The sequence below is a fragment of the Ochotona princeps genome, chromosome 5, assembly GCF_030435755.1.
Source record: "Ochotona princeps isolate mOchPri1 chromosome 5, mOchPri1.hap1, whole genome shotgun sequence".
Taxonomy (NCBI): domain Eukaryota; kingdom Metazoa; phylum Chordata; class Mammalia; order Lagomorpha; family Ochotonidae; genus Ochotona; species Ochotona princeps.
Window position 1 is genome coordinate 77,914,711 of NC_080836.1, and position 17,848 is coordinate 77,932,558.

At 38.7% G+C, this 17,848-nt stretch overlaps 1 protein-coding gene across 3 annotated transcripts in view; it reads left to right on the plus strand.

The window, feature by feature from the left end:
- NBEAL1 (neurobeachin like 1) overlaps positions 1–17,848 on the plus strand; it is a 175,729-nt gene that overhangs the window by 116,499 nt on the left and 41,382 nt on the right. For all 3 annotated transcript variants that reach the window (XM_058664871.1, XM_058664872.1, XM_058664873.1), the window contains 5 exons: positions 5,244–5,549; positions 5,640–5,789; positions 8,821–8,978; positions 10,600–10,724; positions 12,672–12,798. In XM_058664871.1, the coding sequence (XP_058520854.1) occupies positions 5,244–5,549; positions 5,640–5,789; positions 8,821–8,978; positions 10,600–10,724; positions 12,672–12,798 (866 nt within the window). The remainder of the gene's footprint in view (positions 1–5,243; positions 5,550–5,639; positions 5,790–8,820; positions 8,979–10,599; positions 10,725–12,671; positions 12,799–17,848) is intronic.

The following is a 17,848-nucleotide window of genomic DNA, read 5'->3' on the forward strand; positions in this document are numbered from 1 at the left end:
ATTTTGAAAATCTTCTGTTCAATTTTTCTTTCTCTTAGTGTTCCCATGTTGCTTATTTATTTGAAAGGCAGTTATACAGAGGAAGAGGAAGAGTCGAGGGAGGAAGAAAGGGAACTGAGAATATGATTCATCTTCCACCTGGTGGTTCACTCTCCAAATAGCAACAATGACTGGGGCTGGGTCAGGCTGAAGCCAGGAACCTGGAGCTGCTCGTGGAGCTTCAGATCTTTCATGGTTACAGGGGCCTCAGCACTTCAACCATCTTCAACTGCTTTCCCAGGAGCATTAACAGTGAACTGAATTATAAGTGGAGCAGCCAGACTCAAAAACAGTATGGATGCCAGTGTTGCAACTCTGGCTGCTCCATGTTCCCTCTTTTCAAAATAGGTTTTTTTTTTCCCATTTTATTATAGAAAGAAATATTGCTATAAAAAATTTTACAAATCCCTTTTATTGTAGGAAGTCTGGGAAAATGCAGAGAAGCTAGGCAAAAATCAACATTAGGATACACAAATGATATATGTTTGAATTGTATGTTTTAAAAAATAATTTTTAAATATATGAACTGGGAACTTTTAAAAATGATTTTTCTAGGATCTGGCATGATGGATCAATTGGCTAATCCACCACCTCCAATCTCCAGCATCCCAAATGGGCACTCATTCATGTCCAGCTGCTTCATCCACTTCCCATCATGCTCTCCTTGTGGTCTGGGAAGGCAGTGGAGAATGGCCCCTAGCTTTTGGGTCCCTGAACCTGTATGGGAGACTTGGAGGAGGCTCTTGCCCCTGGGTTCAGATCAGATCAGCTCCAGCCATTGTGGCTGCTTATGGAGTGAAATAGTGGATAGAAGATATTTCTCTATCTGTCCTCTCTGGAAATCTGCCTTTCCAATAAAAATAAATATTTTTTTAAAATGATGATTGTCTGCTAAAGAAATTCACTTAGTTTTAACTAAAGGCCGGAAGGCAGTTCTCTGCAGTCATGTAATCTAAGGAGATAATCTGAAATACTGAACAATTTTTATAGTCATGTATGTTCATCATAGCTCTTTTCTTTATCTTTCTTAAGAAATAGAACAAGGATAGCTTTCTTGGTTTTTTTCATTAATGTTAACACAATGGATGTTAAAATGGTTGTATTTTATTTTTAAAAGACTTAATTTATTAGATTTGTTTACTCATCTGCACATCAAGTTACAGAGAGGGGGAGAGACAGAGATCTTCTAACTGCTGTGGTTTTGGGGTTTTTTTGTTTGTGTGTTTCCCCAGATGGCTGTAGCAGCCTAGGCTAGGCCAGGCTTAAACAGGGAACCTGTGGAACTCCATCTGGGTCTCCCGCATGGAATGGAGGGTCCCAAGGACTTGGGCCACTTTCCACTGCTTTACCTAGGCCTCAAGCCTGCAGCAGGATCTTAAGTAGTACTGCTGGGACTTGAACTGGTGCCCATATGAGATGCTAATATCACAGGAGTTGGTTTTAACTGCTACTCCACAACACTGGCCCCCTGATACTTCTGTTGGAAACTCTGTTTGTTCCACTTTAGTTTTGCACAGTGTTTTTTTTTTAAATCAAATTTCTCTGGATAATATGCTTATTTGCCTAACTCATCACTCAATACACAGTAGGGATGCCGTAAACACTCATTAAATGAGTAGATGAGCTATTACAACACTAACAGACCCAAGACTAATCTCCCTAGTCATTTCATTCTCTCACAAAGAAAAACATGTTTTCTCTGAGATACTGACATGTACAGGCTAGGAAAGGAATCTGTTTCCATTTTAGGGATTAGGATGGAGCTGCCTGCAAAGTCAATTTGGCCAGCAAACTGTTCTCTTCCATTGCCAGTGTGTAAGCATTAGGAGATATTACATTAAAAAATAAAAGGGGAAGATTTGCTGGTTATCTCAAAAGAACAAAGGACTGCGTAGTTGTTGATTCATTTCAATACATGAAGAATCTGTACAGCTTGGTCTGGTTCCCTAACCTCCTAGTTGTACTCTGCCAATGATTCTTACCTGTTGTAGCTACACATGACATTACCTAGAAGAACTTTTTGAAAATACCTGTGTGGAGCATAGCTCATAGTAATTACTTTAGAATAGGGGATAGAACATCAGTATGTATTGTAGTTCCTCGGGTATTGGAATGAAACATACAAGAGTACTTCAAAAAGTTCAGGGGAAATGGAATTAAGACATGTTTATTTTGGTACAAAAAAAGCCTAAAATTCATGCAGTTTTTTCATAGTAAGCATTTTCCATGTAGTTTTTGAAAACCCTGTAAGTTAGGTTTGTGTGTGTTTATTGTATACATATATTCAGAATTAGGGCATTGATCAAGGACATTATCTTGTATTCCTTGGAAGCATATTTATACATTTAATTAATTGTGTGAATTCAGTTTTATTAATGTCATGATATTAAGTTAAAAGCAAAGCATTGAATATATTATCTTTTACATGAACAGCATTTTTGAAAAATACATAAGAAATAAACCCCAGGGCCCGGTACAGTGGCCTAGCAGCTAAAGTCCTTGCTTTGAACGCACCGGGATCCCATATGGGCACTGGTTCTAGTCCCGGCAGCTCCACTTCCCATCAGCTCCCTGCTTGTGGCCTGGGAGGGCAGTGGAGGACGGCCCAAAGATTTGGGACCCTGCACCCGCGTGGGAGACCTGGAAGAGGTTCCAGGTTCCTGGCTTTGGATCGGCACAGCACCGGCCCGTTGAGGCTCACTTGGGGAGTGAATCATCGGACGGAAGATCTTCCTGTCTGTCTCTTCCTCCTCTCTATATCTGACTTTGTAATAAAAATAAATAAATCTTTAAAAAAAAAAGAGAGAAAGAAATAAACCCCAGAATATTAGTCTTTTTATTCCCTGGCTGTAGAAATGTAATGACTTTTTTCTTTATTGGATTCTATTGGAATTAAATTCATTTGGTTACATTCAAAGACTAAAGTTAGGGAGGTTGGTGGGAAATATAGGAAGAGTGGTAAAGCCTCATTTTCTTTTTCCTTTTTTTTTTTAATTTATTGTAAAGTCAGATATACAAAGAGAAGGAGGGACAGAGAGGAAGATCTTCTTTCTGTTGATTCATGCCCCAAATGGTCACAATGGCTGAAGCTGTGCCGATTCGAAGCCGGGAGCCTGGAGCCTCTTCCGGGTCTCCCACGTGGGTGCAGGGTCCCAAAGCTTTGGGCTGTCTTTGACTACATTCCCAGGCCACAAGCAGGGAAGTAGGGCCACCGGGATTAGAACCAGCGCCCATACCAGGATCCCATATGGGATCCTGGCATGCAAGGCAAGGACTTTAACTGCTAGGCCCTAATGCCTCATTTTCAAGTTATACCTTGAGACATAAGAGATTCTAGTGTTGTTTGCTTTGGCAAGGTTTATGTGAAAGATTTCCTGAGACCTCTTCTGTTACCTAGACTATTAAAGATTTGTGTATCCAAACCACATAAGAGAGTATTGGAGAAATTCATAGGTATTTGGGTGCAAAAACAGTTTGAAATCTATATGTAATTTCTTTCATGATATGTATTTTCTGTGATTTTTCTTAAAAGGATTATCTTTTGAATGCATTAGAGAATCAGAATTTCTTCCATCCACTGATTCAGTTCCCAAATGGCCACGATGGCCAGGGCTGCGCTAGACTGATGCCAAGAGCCAGGGGCTTCTTCCAGATCCCCCACATAGGTGAAGCGGCTTATGTACTTGGGCCATCTCCTACTATTTTCCCAGGCACAAGAGCAGGGAGGTGGATCAGTAGAGCAACCAGGACTTGAATTATTACTGCAGTGTGGGGTGCTGGCAGCCCAGAAAGTAGTTTAACCTGATGCACCACAATGGTGGCCCTTAGAACTTGGCCATTGATCATGTGTCAGTTTGTCTTAAAGTGCCATCACTTTGGAACACCAAATGGCCACCAGCAGCAGTATTCAGAGCAAAACAGTGCTTCTTCCAATAGTAATTGGTAAAGTGTTCTCCAGGAATCTGTTGTTTGCATATCCTGTAAGACTCTGCCTTGTTATAAACTGTGTTTTTTTTTTAAGAAAGATTTATTTATTCTTATTACAAAGTCATATATACAGAGAGGAGGAGAGACAGAGAGGAAGATCTTCCATCCGATGATTTACTCCCCAAGTGACCGCAACGGCCGGTGCTGCGCTGATCCAAAGCCAGGAGCCAAGAACTTCTTCCAGGTCTCCCACATGGGTGCAGGGTCCCAAAGCTTTGGGCTGTCCTTGACTGCTTTCCCAGGCCACAGTCAGGGAGCTAGATGGGAAGAGGAGCTGCTGGGATTAGAACCAGCGCCCATATGGGATCCTGGGGTGCTCAAGGCGAGGGCTTTAGCCGCTAGGCTACTGCACCGGGCCTATAAATTGTCTTTTTTAAGGTTGTTTGTATAGTGAACAACTTTGGAAGTTAAAGACCTTACCTCCTTCTAGAACAAAAAGAATGTCATTTTACTGTTCATTTTAGTCAAGATAATGTCTCCCTCTATAACAACATCCAATAAGATTATGATTCAGCCTAAATGATTTTAGAATTCCCAGGACATGCCTTGTTGTTCATCAGGGTTAGACTTCCACTTGGAGTGCCTGCATCCTATAATGGAGTTGTCAGGGATCAAGGCCCACAACTATGCTGATCCAATTTCTTGCCAGTGTGTACACCGACAGACAGCAGATGTGGCTCTGGCAGTTGAATTCCAGCCTGATGGTGTTCTAGGCACCTGGCTCTGGCCTGACCTGGTCCAGCTCTGGCTGTTGTAGGCATCTTGGGAATTAACCAGCAGATGGATGAGATCTACTCTGTCTGCCTGTCTCTGTCACTTTACCTTTCATGTAAGCAAAACTAAATTTGAGAAAGAAAAGTTTTGTGTTCCCTGTTGATGGTGTTGCTCTCCTGTAATACAAGCAGTCCATTTGCATGCGTCATCTAGCCCTCTGCATCTCTCACTGTAGCAATTGCACTTTGGGGAGCAGATCCAAACTCTGACACTTTGTTGCTTTTGCTGTAGATCTTTCTCTGAACCAGGATCTCTTTGTTTTCTTCCAACATCTGTAAAACTATAGCAGATTAACTTATTAACTTATAAGTAAAATAAGATATGATACCTTCCACAATTTTTGGTAGTATATAAAAATTCAGAACTTGTAGAGTGAGTGCGAACTTCTGCTGTCACTAAATGTCTGCTTTGTTTTGCTTTTTCTCACCTCAATTGTTCTCCAGGTTTGTGCGGTGGCTTCAGCAAAGCTAAATACCCTTCTTCAAACCAAAGTGATTGAAAATCAGGATGAAGCATGCTATATTTTAGGAAAACTGGAACATGTTCTAAGACAGTCAATCAAGGAACAGACTGAAATCTACTCATTTCTTATACCCCTTGTTCGGACATTGGTTTCCAAAATTTATGAACTTCTCTTCATGCACTTGCACCTACCTTCTTTGCCTTTCACAAATGGTAGCTCCTCATTTTTTGAAGATTTTCAAGTATATTGCAATTCAAATGAATGGCAAGTTTACATAGAAAAATATGTAAGTTATCTTTTTTGTGTGAGCTGTTTATGCTAATTTATCATTTTCACAGACATGTGTATTAAGCTTTTAATATATTTTTTATGCAAGATTGTGCCTTATATGAAGCAGTATGAAACACATACATTTTATGATGATCGTGGAAATATGGCACTTTACTGGAAGGGTTGTTATGAAGCGTTAATGGTGAATATGCATAAACGAGACCGGGAAGGAGGAGAAAGCAAGCTCAAATTTCAGGTAAAATCATTAAATGTTATAAAAGCATTTAATTTTCAAATAAGAATAGTGCAAGCCAAATATTTGAATGTAAATAATATAATTTGAGAATTATTTTGGAATTGGAGAAAATACTGGTCAATAACTGAAACAACAGTAAAATGTTCTGTTCATATTATGTGAAAAATATATTAAACTGATAGTTTATTAATGAATGCCTCTCGAGGTGGTGAAACATTGCTTAGATGGAAATTTGCAGTGTTAAATGCTCACATTAGAAGAGACGGTAGGCCTCACTCATAACTAAGTTTTTACCTTAAGAAGTTGGAAAAGGGTAAGTAATAAAAAGCTGTAACAAGTGGTGGTAAAGAAACTAGTAAAGATAGCTTCAATGAAATTTTGAAGCAGAAGAACTGTAAGGAAAACCAAAGAAATAAAATTCTAGTTCTATAGAATATTAGTAAAATTATTTCTGATCATTTTACATTGACAAAGCAAAAAAATGCTAAGTGAAAAATTTATAGCAGTAATGTAATAGTTGATATCACCACTGACTCCACATGCATGAACTTTAGCTGCTTCATACGAACTTGTGTAGGGAACAGCTTCAGGGAAATGGGTGAATTTCTTAAGAGACATGAAATTCCACAGGTAGCAGTAACTGATAACCTGGATAGCTTCATCCATTACTGAATTTACACTAAAGGCTTGAGGCAAATGTGAAGCCTAGGTGATTACACTAGTAAATTCTATCAAACATTTAATGCATAATTTATCAAGTGCTCCTAATCTCTTCAGAATGAAGAGCGGGAACATTTACCAATTTCTTTTATAAGGGGAGTATTTCCCTTATAGTGAAAACATAAAAAAACAGGACGAGAAAAACACAGACCGTATCTCTCACACAGATACAAATCTGGCCGTACATACATGTATAAAATACGGCACATGAAATTTATCCTAGCAGTGTAAGGTTGATTCCGCATTTGAAGATCAATCAATGTAACAGACTGCGTTAATCATTTGTGAAGAAAAAACTAATATATCAGCAGATTAAAAAAATCAGCAAAACTCAGCATCCACTTATGATAGAACAAGTAATAAAGGACCCTGTCTTAACCTCTGCCAAAAAATTCAACTAGTTTCATATTTAGATGTGAAAAATTTAGTCTTTTTTGTCAGGATAGGGGAGCTAGGCAGAAATGTTAATTGTCACTGTAGTTAGGCATTATGCTATTGTAGCATCTACCAAATGCAATAAGGATATAAAAGATTGAAAAAAGCATTCACATTGGGAAGGTGAAAGTGAAAACCACGTGTAGATAGCATGATTCTCTGGAGAAAATCCTAAGGAATTCACCTGGTTGTAGAAGATAAAGTCAATACACAAATTCAATCTGTCTACACATTAGAATACAACAATTATAGAAAGGATGAAATAGGCAGATATAGTGCCAGAAACCATGTACAGAATCTGTGTTAAAACCTTCAACACTGGGCCTGCCGCAATAACTCAACTGGCTGTCTTCTGCCCTCCACGCCTTTATGGGTACTGGTTCATGTCCCAGCTCCCCACTTCCCATCCAGTTCCCTGGAAACTAGCCAACATAAAACATTACTCCCACATGACATTTAAACTGGTTTTATTGGAAAGCCAGATATGTAGAGAGAAGGAGAGACAGAGAGAAGGATCTTCCACCTGCTGGTTCATTCCCCAAGTGACCGCAAAGGCCAGAAGCCGATCTGAAGCCAGGAGCCAGGAGCCAGGAGCCAGGAGCCTCTTCCAGTTCTCCCACGTGGGCGCAGGGTCCCAAGGCTTTGGGCAATCTTTGACTGCTTTCCCAGGCCACAGGCTGGGAGCTGGATGGCAAGTGGAGCAGCTGGGACACAAACCATCATGCACATGAGATCTTGGCACAAAGAAGGGAAAGGTTTAGCCACCAGGTTGTCACTCTAGGCCTCAGATTCTGGCTTTGGCATTGCCTTAATACAAGTACTTGAGATGAGAACCAGTCAATTGGAGTTCACTGTCTTTCTGTTGAATAAATGAATGTTTTAAAGCTTGTGTTCTCTGAAGAATACTGTTAACGAATAAAAAACCAAACCATAGATAGGGAGAACTTTTTGCAAATAACCTGGTGACAAACAATAAATAAAAAATGTGCAAAACTCACTGGAAGAAAACAGTATCAGTTTTATTAGTAAAATATTTAAATAAAACATCATTGAAAAGATACATAGTAACAAATAAGCTCATAAGAAGTTCAAATCACTAGTGATTAGTAAAGTACAAATATTTATTTATTATTGGGTGTATTTTGAGTTTAAAATATAAATATGGGCCCGGAGCGGTAGCTAGTGGCTAAAGTCCTTGCCTTGCATGCGCCGGGATCCCATATGGACACTGGTTCTAATCCTGGCTGCTCCACTTACTGTCCAGCTCTGTGCTTGTGGCTTGGGAAAGCAGTCAGGGATGGCTCCAAGCCTTAGGACCCTGCACCCGAGTGGGAGATCCGGAGAAAGCTTCTGGCTCCTGACTTTGGGTAAGCTCAGCTCTGACCATGTGGCCACTTGGGGAGTGAACCAGCAGACAGAAGATCTTTCTGTTTCTCCTTCTCTCTGTGTATCTGCCTTTCCAATAAAAATAAATAAAAATGAATGGAAAAATAAGTGCAAAAATATTACAGCTAAAATTTTTCCTTCTGTATAATTTTATATTTTAAAACTTTTGATAGTATATTTTGCAGGAATCTGTGTCATAACAGAAGCATAAAGATGTGCATTTTTTGCTACTTGTTGATTAAGAAACAGGAAACAACATAAAAATTCAACTATGGATTTAAATTTAATATCTCCAAATTCTATAGACTTTAGGTATTTATGATTTTAGCTAGAAGTATAATTTCATAAATAGAGTTAATCATGTGTGATCAAGTAATCTAATAAAAGCATATTGACGCAAGCTGCTTTCTCATGGTGCATGGTTTGTATTGGTTAAATTTGAAAACTTAGAAATAGATTCTTCTGTTGTTCTTACTGCTATTTCTCTCAGGAGTTTTTTGTGGAGCCATTTAATCGAAAAGCTCGCCATGAAAACTTGAGATATAATAATATGCTGAAACAACTTAGCAGTCAACAGTTAGCGACTCTTCGGCAGTGGAAGGCAGTACAGCTCTACCTTACATGTGAAAGGGGACCGTGGGCCGAAAGGTACCAGTATGTAATTTCTTACTCTTTTTTTCCAGTACCTTCTCCTGCTGCTTTTTATAATGTCCAGTTTATGAAAGAGTACCTTTAATTAATTTTCTTGTCTTTTTTTTCTTTTTTATTTTTTTAAATTATTTTTTTAATAATCTTACTTAGTTGATTAGGGAACAAAGTGTCAAGGGCTACAGGGTGAAAGTGGGTAATACCATTGTTTCCACATCAATATCATTTTTTTTTTATCACTGCTTTTTTTTAAAATTATTTATTATTTAACTTCATTAATTACATTGTATTATGTGACACAGTCACATCAATATCATTTTACCCTGTATCTGGGGTCAGGGGAAAAAACAAAGGGAAAAGCCCCACCCCACCTCCCACCCATCCCAGATCCCCAACGGGAGGCGCGCTCTGAGGGTCCTGCTCATACAGTTTTGATAGTTCATCAGTTCTGGTTTTTTGCCAGTTTCTCAGTTCCATTCGCAATGAACCCTATTCAGAATCCACTGGCTGACAGTCTCTTCATGGTTGGGGTTCTAAGATCAGCAGTTCAGTTGGAGGGATCTCCAAAGAAACTTCATCTGAGATGATCCCAGGCCTGATTCTTGTGCGAGTTTGCTAGTACACAGTCCAACACCGTCCGTCACACCAATTAGCTTATGCTCATTCTGGTCGTTGGGAATTTTCTTGTCTTTTTGTAAATTTGATTTGGAATAATTGGAAGTCTGTCTGTATTTTTTTAATCATGTGATTATTTCTCCTCCTTGATCCCATAATATAAAGTTTGTTGGTCCATTTCATGTCTGTCTTTCTGATACCACCTCTTTAAGCTAGGGTTAAGGAAGAAATATATTTGAATATTTTATAATGTTTTTAATTGGCCCTAAGTTAGTTTTGTTTTACTGAATTATCCATTCCTTTAAAAACCCTTTTTTAACTGTGGTGAAATTCATGTAACATTAAATTTACAATTTTAATCATTTTAAATGCACAGTTCAGTGGTATCGGATACACAGTGCATTTGTAATATACATTAATCACTACTATCTGAAATGTTTTTATCACCTCCAAAGGATTCATGCTGCTTCAATTTAGTCCCTGTTACCCTCTCCCCACCTCAAGGGGAGAAATTCAATAAATCTATATTTAGCATGCTGACTTTTTAATAGATTATTTTATTTATCCTCAAATGAACTTATAAATATCCAAACGGCTGTTAGCAGCAAAAAGGTTCCCTACCCTTGTTCTAGTGAAAAGTGTCTTTTAATTTTGCTTTCCATTTCCTAGTGACAATAACACACACTTTTTGATGTATAGCTTCTTGGGAGACATATTCACTGGAATGACTGGCTCGTTTTAATATTGAGTTGCTTGACATTTTACTGATTTGTAAGAGGTTCTGTACAAATATGTTCTCTTTAATAGGTCTTTATCAGATATGATTTGCATATTGATCTCTTTTCTTTCTAATAACTTTTGATCAAATGCTTAATATTCTTTAAGACAGTAAATATGAACTTTTAAATAAAATGATGCTAAAGCAATTGTAAAGTACTATTTGTGTCAACCAGGCTTTGTAACTTTCACTAATTTTTTAAATTTATTTGCTTATGAATAATCTTAGGAAACAGAATCCAGTTCACTGGAAACTAGCCAACGTAGAAAATTATTCCCGCATGAAACTTAAGCTGGTTCCAAACTACAACTTCAAAACCCATGAAGAAGCTAGTGCTTTGAGAGATAATTTAGGTGAGTTCTAATGACTGATTTTTAAAGGCTTACTTATTTGAAATTAGAGTTAGAGAGAAAAAGAGAGAGACAGCTTGTATCTGCTGGTTCATTCCCCGGCTGGCCACTACAGATAGGATGGGCCAGGGCAAAGCCAGGGGAGTGGAGATTTTTCCAGGTCTCCTACATGGATGGAAGGGACCCATACACTTAGCCCAACTCTAGCTGGCTTTTCCAGGCCATTAGTAGGAACATGATTTGAAATAGAGCAACTAGGACATGAACCTGCCTGTTTGGAATGCCAGCATCAGAGGCAATGGCTTTGCCTTCTGTGCCATAACATCAGCTCCCAAGGGTGGCATTTCATGATTGATATTTAAGTGATTAAGTTTTTTCATGCTGTAACGTTTAATATAAATCTGTGCTGACTTTGTATTTCCACTGATAGTAATTATTCAAGGAAAAAAAATACTTTAAAATTATTCTATACTTCATTTGAACTGCTGTGTCTCCTGTAGTGAAATAATGTCATTTTTCCTTAGTTTGTTTCTTGTTGATACTTATATTGGATTTAAATAGAATTCTCAGAAATCCTTTAGATCTTCCTTTTATAACATATTAGTTCTATTTTATATTTATATCGAAAAGCACCGTTTGTGTAGCTTAAGTTTCTGCCTGTCTTGCAAGCATTCCCACATATGCTCTGCCAGTTCAAATTCTGGCTATTCTATTTCTGATTCAATTCACTGCTAATGAAGTGAATGTAGTAGAAAGTGGGTCAAGTTCTTAGGTCCCTTCCACTTATGTGGGAGACCCAAATGAAGCTCCTGACTCCTGTTTACATTATGACAACCTGGGGAATGAAACAGCAGATGAAAGATCAGTCTCTCTCTGTTTCTCCATCTCTGTGTAACTCTTTCAAAATCAGTAGTCTGGAGAAATATTATATTTAAAGGCAGGTTTTTCACCTGTCAGTTAAGATGCCTGCATTCCTATGTTGGAATGCTTGAATTTAATTCCTGGCTCTGGCTTCCAATTCCAGCTGCCTCCTGATATGAACCCTGGAGACAGCAAGTGATGGCTCATGTAGTTGGGTCCCTGGAACCCGTGTGGTAGACGTGGCCTTAGTTGTACTGAATTCCGACTGCTATGGGCACATGGGGAGTAAGCTAAAAGATGGCAGTACTCCCTGTCACACATTTATGTGTGTGTGTATATATATATATGGATGTATATATTAGCATATGCTATTTATTGCTTATGTATGTATCAGAATCTTCTGTTACATTCTATGTATTCAGGAAATACTACTTCAACTCACATTGTATATTATCTTCCAATTAGTTTGTTCTTTGTTATTTCTTTTTTTAAAAAAGATTTATTTATTTTAAAATTTTCATTGGAAAGTCATATTTACAGAGAGAAGTAGAGACAGAGAGAAAGATCTTCCAACCGCTGGTTCATTCCCCAAGTGGCCGCAATGGCTGGAGCTGAGCTGGTCCAATGCCAGGAGCCAGGAGCTTCTTCCAGGTTTCCTTGTGGGTACATTGCCCCAAGTGGCTGCAATGGCTGGAGCTGAGCTGGTTCAATGCCAGGATCCAGGAGCTTCTTCCGGGTGTCCATGGGGGTACAGGGTCTCAACTGGGACATCCTCTACTGGTTTCCCATATCACAAGCTGAGAGCTGGATGGGAAGTGGAGCAGCCAAGACACGAACCAGCCCCCATATGGGATTCCGGCGAATGCAAGCCGAGGACTTTAGCCCTTAGTCTACTGCACTGAGCCCTGTTAGTATTTCTGTAGTACAGATGCACAGTAAAAAATTTAAAACTAGATAACATATCACATGCAAAATTTTAAGGTTATCATGAAACATCAGATTACTCTATCAAAGTTCCATTTAGAAATTATGGATGAACTATAATACCATTTTTTGTAATGTATTTAGTAGATATTTTGTATTTTACAGGTGTCCAGCATTCTCAGCCTTCCAGTGATTCATTGCTTTTGGAAGTAGTAAAACAAGTAAAAGTTAATGATGTGGAGGAGGATAAATTGGAACTTCTTGAGGAAGACTTAACAGCCAGAGTAAATATGTATGTATAATTACTTGAAGGAATTTTAATTTTTTAAAAAAATATTTATTTACTTGAAAACCAGAATTACAGAGAAAGGGAGGGTAGGAGAATTAGAAAGAGAGAGAGATCATACATCCACTGGATGTACTGGTTCATTCCCGAAATGGTCAGATAGGCTGGAGCAAGGGCAGTCTAAAGCTAGGTTCTTCTGCCCATCTCTCATGTGGGTGCAGGTGTCCAACCATTGGTACCTTCTTCTGCTACTTTTCCAGGTACATTAGTGGGGAGCTGGATTGGAAGTAGAGCATGTGTAATGTGGGTGCCATGGCAGTAGCACACCGCAAAGCTGACAGCCAGAATTTTAGATTACTTTGTTTTGAGAAATGAAATTGTAAAATTGCAGAAGATATTTGCTTGAAATACTAATACTATGTGTTTGCAATATCCAACAGGTAATGAGGTATCAGCTGTTAGGAATCTGTCACTCTTTACTGATACTATTGAGGAAAGCTTTGTAAAATTGGGATAACTTGAAGGTAGAAAAAAATTCAGTTCAATTGTTAATGAAAACAGAGTATCATATTTGTGAGATATAGCTAAAGTTGTGCATAGGTGGAAATGTTTAGCATGAAAAGTAAAAGCAGGGCCCAGCGGCGTGGCCTAGCGGCTAAAAGTCCTCGCCTTGAAAGCCCCGGGATCCCATGTGGGCGCCGGTTCTGGTCCCAGCGGCTCCACTTCCCATCCAGCTCCCTGCTTGTGGCCTGGGAGAGCGGTCGAGGACGGCCCAAGGCTTTGGGACCCTGCACCCGCGTGGGAGACCTGGAGGAGGTTCCTGGTTCCCGGCTTCGGATCGGCGCGCAGCGGCCCGTTGCGGCTCACTTGGGGAGTGAAACAACGGATGGAGGATCTTCCTCTCTCTCCTCCTCTCTGTATATCCGGTTTTCCAATAATAATAAAATCTTTAAAAAAAAAAAAAAAGAAAAGTAAAAGCAAAGAATATTTTAAAAGAAGAAATCTATGAAAGAAAATACAAGATTAAAGAAAACAAAAAACTAGATGTTAAAAAATAAATAGCTTAAAATGTAAACCAATAGTCAGGTTGTGGAGGGGTGAAACAAAACACAGAAATTGTCGTTTTCCAGAATGAAAGAGGAAATATTAGTACAAATATTAAAATGATTTAATAGGAATACTACTGATAATGATGGCATTATACCAATAAATTTGAACTTAAATGAAACCAATTCTGTGAAAGCACTTATTAGTACATTTTCTTGTAGAAAAAAGATAACTTGAATAGCTTTTGGCATATTTTAAAATTTTGAATTTGTAGCTTAAAAATTTATGTGCTTGCTTCAGTAGCACATATACTAAAACTTCCCTAAAGAAAATATGTAGTTGAACCCAGCATAATATCCTAGTGGCTAAATCCTTATTTCGCATCTTGTGGTCCTGGATGCTGCACTTCCCATCAAGATCCTTGTTGTGACCTGCGAAGGCGGAGGAAAACGGCCCAGAGCCTTGGGACCCTGCAGCCTTGTGGGAGACCAAGAAGATGTTCCTGGCTCCTGGCTTTGAATCAGCTTGGCTCTGGTCGTTACTGCCACTTGTGGAGTGAACCAGTGGATGAGGATTCTTTCTCTGTTTCTCCTTCTCTATGTAAATCTTATCTGCCTTTCCAAGAAAAATAAAGAAATTTGAAAAATATATATACATTGTAGTTTCCTTACCTCTTTATATTACTAATAATCTCATATATTAGAACTTTAGATATTATTAAACCTAAAAGTACACTTTGAAAACTTACTTATTTTTTAATTGGAAAGGCAGAGTTACAGAGAGAAGGAGAGACAGAAAGATCTTCCATCCAGTAATGCACTCCCCAAATGTTGTGGTGGCTAGAGCCGAGCCAATTTAAAGACAGACGTCAGGGTCTACCATGGGAATACAGGGTCTCAAGATCATTGGCCTTTCTCTACTGCTTTCCCAGGCCATGAAAAAGGAGAATGGATGGGAAGTGGAGCAGATGGTACATGAACTGGTGCCCCTATAGGATCCTGGCACTTTCAAGGGGAGGATTAGCCAGTTTAACCATTTAACGCATCATGCCAGGCCCAAGGATGTTTTTACTAGTTTGTGTAGTTGCCTTTTAATCAGTTAAAGGAAGAAAAATATATATGTATAATTTCTTTAATATATACTTACACAAATACCATTTTTTAAGATTTATTTATTTTTTTATTGCAAAGTCAGATATACAGAGTGGAGAAAAGACAGAGAGGAAGATCTTCCATCTGCTGATTCACTCCTCGAGTGGCCGCAATGATTTGAGCTGAGTTGACCTGAAGCCAGGAGCCAGGAACTTCCTCCAGGTCTCCCACGCAGGTGCAGGGTCCCAAAGCTTTGGGCTGTCCTTGACTGCTTTCCCCAGCCACAAGCAGGGAGCTGAATGGAAAGTAGAGCAGCTAGGATTAGAACTGGCGTGTTCAAGGCGAGGACTTTAGCTGCTAGGCCATCGTGTCGGGCCCATAAGTACCATTCTTAAGCACTTTATTTATTTTGTTATGAAATCATAGAATCACTTGTAACATGGTATCATATTGCCTTCAACATAAACAGTTTCCTTTGGTATTTCTTCAAAGAAAAATCTGATAGCTGCACTTTAGTCTTTCTTTTTTTGGGAAGGTTTTTACTTTGTCTTCTGGTTTTGGCTCCTTTATAGTCTAGCTGTTTTTTATGAGAACTGTGCAGCATAAGCTACTGTGTGCATCACCAAAAACCCATATAAATGTTTGTGCTAATTCCAGATGCATCACTTCTGATCCCGCTCCCTGCTAATGTGTCTGTGAAAGCAGCAGCAGATGCTCCCCTGCTGCCCACAGGGGAGACCCAGATGGAGTTCCTAGCTCTGGCTTCAGTCTGGCCCAGGCCAGCCAAGGTGGCAATCTGGGGAATGAACCAGCAGATTCGAGATTTCTGTCTTTCCCTTTCCCTCTGTAACTCTACCTGTCAAGTAAACATTTTTTTTAAATATATATCACATAACAAAATTAAAACTTTTAAGTGTATAATTTGGTGGTGTCTTATTATATTACAATATTACTCAACTATCACTGTTTCCTACTTTATCATAATCAGAAGAAAATCCTGAACCTTATAGTAGTAGCCTGAGATTTCCTCATGTGTCCTGTGTGTTTTATAGAATTTGGTTGCGATAGATTTGCCCATTTTAAACTTTCCTTATAAATCATATAATATGTGGCCTCTGCTTATTTACTTTGTTTTGTGTAATGTTGTACATTGAGTAGTACATTGCTCCTTTTATATAGCTGAATAAAAAATAGATAGCTAAATTTGTGGATTATTAGATTTTGTTTACATCTCTCAATTGATGAGTATTTAGGTTGTTTCTATGTTTTTGGCTATTAACAATATTTACATATGTATTTATATGGAAGATGTTGTGTGAACTTAGTATTTTCAGTTATGTACAGTATTGCTTAGTTACATGGTAATTGTGTTAAACTTTTTGAGGAATTGCCAGATGTCCTTTAATGGCTACACCAGCAATGTATGGGGATTCTAATATCCCCATGAGTATCTAATTCGTATTGTTCTATTTATTTTGCTTTAAAAAAATGTATCAGAACCATATTCAATGGTTTGGATGAAGTACTCTCCCATTTCCCTAACAACTAATGAGACTTGGCATCTTTTCCTATACTTCTTGGCCATTTATATACTTCTTTGTATAAACATTTGTACAGTTAGTTTATACATTAAAAACCATTTTATTAAAATGTGAATCAAAAAATACCATACAATTGGGTAAATTGTTTTTCATTTTGATGAAATATCAACTTAATTAAGCACTGGAGTGTCAGTACTTTAACATCTTTGTGACAATGGAACTGGAGACAATAAATAGATCTACTAATGCCATTGCTCACTTAAACTTGAGTCACCTTATATTGGGTGGAATGCTTTAATTGGAAGGAAAAACTAGAAAGAACAATTAACCTATTGGTGACATAGGTGACTTACTGCTAAGTGTAGAAATGTCAACTCCAGGAACCAGCATTGTGGCATAGTGGGTTGTATTGCCTCCTGTAGCATCAAAATCCTGTATGGGCACTAATTCGCATCCTGCTCTCAGCCTCATGCTGGCCTGGCCTCAGTCTGGCTTGGCCTCAGCCAGTGCGGTCATTCAGATGGTGAGCCCAAGAATGGAAGGTTCTCCTTGTTTCTTCCCTTTCCTCTCTCTCTAGCTTTGCCTTTCAAACACATCAATCAAAAGAAAGGAAGGAAAGAAGGGGAACTCTACTCATTAGCATAATGTCATTTAGTAAGTACTTTAAGACAGTTACTCTTTGGTTCTAGATACTCTATATTTTGCTTACATCCAGGATTACAGTGACTCAGACTAGTTTTATCCCAAAAGGAGTCACATGAGAAAATCATCAGCAAAGTTGGTGATACCTGCAGAGTTTTCTCCTGTGACTCCTTTTGGAATAAAATTCTTTTTACTGTTTGTTTGTTTGTTTTTAATTACAGCAAAGAAATTTTTTTTAAAAAGCAAAATTTTGGTTTTTATAGTGGCAAGTAGAAAATGAAGTAATGTATGTATATAGTATGAAAGTTACTCCAACCCAATAATACAAAGTATTTTGGTAATTCTGTTTAAGATGAGTAAGTCTTCTATTTACTTCAGGATAGAAGGTAGAGATGACATATTCATAACACTAAAAAAAAAAAAAACTATCAGGCCTATCGCCTTAGCCTAGCGGCTATAGAGTCCTTGCCTTGCAAGTGCCAAGATCCCATGTAGGCACCGGTTCTAATCCCGGTGGCATCGCTTCCCATTCAGCTCCCTGCTTGTGGTCTGGGAAGGCAGTCAAGGACAGCCCAGCACTCGCGTGGGAGACCCAGTGGAAGCCTCTGGCTGCCGGCTTCAGGTCAGCTCAAATCTGGCCATTGTGGCCTCTTGGGGAGTGAACCAGTGGATGGAGGATCTCTCTGTGTCTTGCCTTCTCTCTGTGGTTCTGCCTTTTCAAAAAAGATTTAAAAA